This window comes from Aptenodytes forsteri, unplaced genomic scaffold (genome assembly GCF_000699145.1).
Source record: "Aptenodytes forsteri isolate BGI_AS27 unplaced genomic scaffold, ASM69914v1 Scaffold584, whole genome shotgun sequence".
In the NCBI taxonomy this organism is placed as follows: domain Eukaryota; kingdom Metazoa; phylum Chordata; class Aves; order Sphenisciformes; family Spheniscidae; genus Aptenodytes; species Aptenodytes forsteri.
The window spans coordinates 266,745-270,311 of record NW_008796062.1 but is presented as its reverse complement, the minus strand read 5'-3'; the positions used below and the strand labels follow the sequence as shown (position 1 = coordinate 270,311).

Genomic DNA, 3,567 nt, shown 5'->3' with positions numbered 1-3,567 from the left:
GGCTGTCATATTCTGCCACAAAAGCGGAGGTGAGGAGCTGTGGTAATTCTGCCTCTAAAATGGCGTTTTTTCAACTTAATTCTCTTTTCTTTTCTAAAGGGTAGCAGCTCCTCAGACAGAAATACACTATTGAAATGGAAGCAGCAGTCTGAACCATCGGACGTGTTTCGGAAGGGCGGTCTGCAGGGCATTAATTCTCCCTTTGAGGAAAGCTGGGTAAACTCTACAAAAAGGTTGGTGGTACGGACCTTTGGCAGGCTGCTTCCCAGCTCTCAAATACGGGTAACTTTTGTTTGTTCTTTCATTCTTCAAAGATCAATGCAAACCTTTATTTTCTATAAATAATTTAATAAATACTTTTGTTTTACAATGATACAACAAATAACAAATTCATAGCAAATGAGTCACAAAGAATTTAGGATCAGTATACTTTAATAAGGTATCAGTGTCAAAATACATTTCCTTATCAAGTTAAAGTTCCCATACAGTTATTATATTGTCAATAAGAATTCAGCAATATAGATTATGAAATAATTATGATAAAAAGGATGATTAATATTAAGACATGGAATATTTTTTCAGAGTGTTTTAGTAAACTGTTAGGGTATAACATTTTTAATGCTGAAACTACACAAATAAGAAACAGAAGAGCAGTATTCAAGTGTCTTTAATCCTTGAAGCCTTTAAGTCCTTGCCACTGCAAATTTGTCAAATCTGGCTTGCCAATTTTCATCAGATTTTGATGCTTGCAATATATTTTTTCCACACGGTAATAACTTCACTTTAGGAGTAGATTATTTTTGGTAATAAACTCTTGAAAGATTGCTTACAATAGGGACTATCATTTTTTTTTACATTATGTACCAATAACAAAAGATCTTCAGCTTTTCTAAGGATGTGTGGTTAAGACTCACTTAACACAGCGAACTCTGAAGTGCTCAACAAACCCAAGGCTCCCTCTCTGCAAGTGTCAGTGCATGATATAAAGCAATTTTATAAACCAGGCTTCAGCAGAATCACAAGCCTCAAAAGAATATATCTTTATTCTAAGCTTCTGCGCCAGATTTTTACCTTTTGTACATTGCCACCGTTCCATTTTCTTCAATGAAGCTACGATGATTTATACCAGTGGAGGAAACCAGATGATATATCCCAACATATATCTAGGTCTGTAGGTATTTTAAAGTCAGAAGTGCTCACCTGCCTTTTATTGTTTAAATATGTTGTAATTTAAACTTTCAAATCCCTTTGCCTTTGAAAGCATTCAAAGCCTTATTTTTTAAAATATGTGCATGACAACCAATGATAGTTGGAAAGGAGCTCTGAAAATGTCTGGCTGCCTTTTAGTAACATTTCAGCTACTGATTAATGTAAGGCAAGGCAAGTAAAAATGATAGAGACCTGCCTGCCAGCTATTCATCTCGCTACACAATCCTTAATTCTTTCCGTCTGCTTATAACTGAGTTAGCCTAATACGCTGGGAAATACTACTTTAACTTTTAGTTTTAACGATTCAACATTGCAATTATATTGCTAGCTAGCATGTAAAATGAAAAAGGGTAACATTAATCAGAGATGTTAGTACTGGCCGCTGGTCAGATTCCTGAAATATCAGCAACACCATAACAAATACTACTAGCTCTAGCAGAAACAAACAGCTCTTAAGGTTGTTGTGTCCTACATATAGCAAAAGTACCAAGAGATGATTAACAACTGATCCAGAGAGAAATTAAAAAAAAAAAAAAAAATCTGTTTTGTGTTTAAAAAAAAAAACAACCAAAAAACCAAAGGGAACAACAAAGAACAAAACAAGAAACCCCAACACAAACAAAAACACAGGCCTAAATCCTCCACTGGGGTAAATCTGTAAGACTCCCTTGGCTACAGAGCTAAGCCAGGTTAAGGCAGCTGAGAATGTGGCTTGCTTCTGAGGAAAAAAGCTTACAACGTGCAACTTTCACAGATACCCATAAACATTGCAGTTCACCATTCACATTTCTTTCAACAAAGTGTATAAAAAATGAAGGGAAGGGGGGGGGCGGAAGGCTGGGATTTTTCTTCAGTATGCTTTTCCAAAAGTTACGAAAGCTACAATACAATAAATGCTGGAAAAGAGAAAGACTCAAAGGATTTCAATTTGGCAGATCAACAAAAAACTGTGGTTGGAGATCAAATTTGTTTCATTCATCTTTGGCAATAAAAATAAATCTTTGCAGTACTGCAGCCAAAGTATCACATGATGAGGCATTTATACCACAGCTTTTTATTAGCAGGAAATTTGAAGAAAATTTCAGAGTATAAATTACAAGTAATGAGATAAGGGGAGGGTAATCAAACTCTCTAAACAACACTTTAATTGCAGCAGAGAAAATACAGTAGATGTATTTCTTTAATATGAATAATAAAGTGAGTAACTTCAAAAGGCCACTATTTGGTAACGTGGACAGGTTCAATATCTTAGTAAAATCCTGTAAAAGTGTATTGGTATTAGAAATTGTCTACTTGCAAAAATATATTTAAAAACTGAAGCTGTTTTGAACAGTATAGGCCACGGAATATTGCAGGATTGCTCAGGTTGCCTGGTCCAGCGCTCTGAGCAGTTCACTGCCCTGCAGAAGCGTAGAGCTGCCCAAAACAGGGACGTTCACCTCACAGTCATATCTTGTCAACTCGGGCAACAAGTAAGGTTCAAAGGAGGGCCCCAGCAGACGACTGGTCATACCTGGAGGAGATTAGAGAAGTCAGTCAGTCATGGTGCTGAGACCGGAGAGACAGAGAGAGGACTTCTTTCCTCTCCTCCCTCTTCTGTTTATACCAGTTATAATCTCATTTTGTGTTTATGTCGATATGCCTCAAACCACCAGCAGTTACAGGTTTCAGAGCAAACCTACGCATCGCTCTACCTTCAACTGTTGCAAGCGTGTCACACAGGTGCAGTTTTTCACCTCCACCCCCAATTTAGATTGTTCTGAGAAAAATGATATTGGTGCAGATGAGGAAAGCTGTAGTAAACAACACAGTTTCTAAATTGACACCCGCTACCCATATATATTAAAAGGGACATATATACGTCCTCTTTAATTACTTATTTTTGCTTTTAGAAGGCACATGTTAAGACTCTAACCTACAAACCTCCCATATCAATGCTGCAGTGACGTTGTTTAGTACAATTTAATCAATTCCATCACAAGGCAAGAGTATGGATGGAGGATGACTGGACCTCCAAGGTAAAAATGTATTAAGTTTAATTGAAATGAAGGGCAAAAATAATTTTTCCTCATATATTACAAATGTAAACATTAAAGTTTCACACTAAACAACTGTCGTGGTTTAATCTCAGTCGGCAACTAAGCACCACGCAGCCGCTCGCTCATTCCCCCCCACCCGGTGGGATGGGGGAGAGAATTGGAAGAGCACAACTGAGAAAAAAAACTCGTGGGTTGAGATAAAAACAGTTTAATAATTGAAATAAAATGATAATAATAATAATACACAAAGCAAGTGATGCACAGTGCAATTGCTCACCACCCGCCGACCGATGCCCAGCCAGTCCCCGAGCAGCAGCCC

The 3,567-nt window shown here is 37.4% G+C and overlaps 1 protein-coding gene across 1 annotated transcript in view; it reads right to left on the bottom strand.

Moving 5' to 3' along the window:
• Window positions 1-332: 332 nt before the first annotated feature.
• Window positions 333-3,567, bottom strand: part of EPAS1 (endothelial PAS domain protein 1) — a 39,084-nt gene continuing 35,849 nt past the window's right edge. Inside the window, exon 16 of the mRNA XM_009286320.2 lies at window positions 333-2,722. Coding sequence (XP_009284595.1) covers window positions 2,571-2,722 — 152 coding nt within the window. The 3' untranslated portion in view covers window positions 333-2,570. The remainder of the gene's footprint in view (window positions 2,723-3,567) is intronic.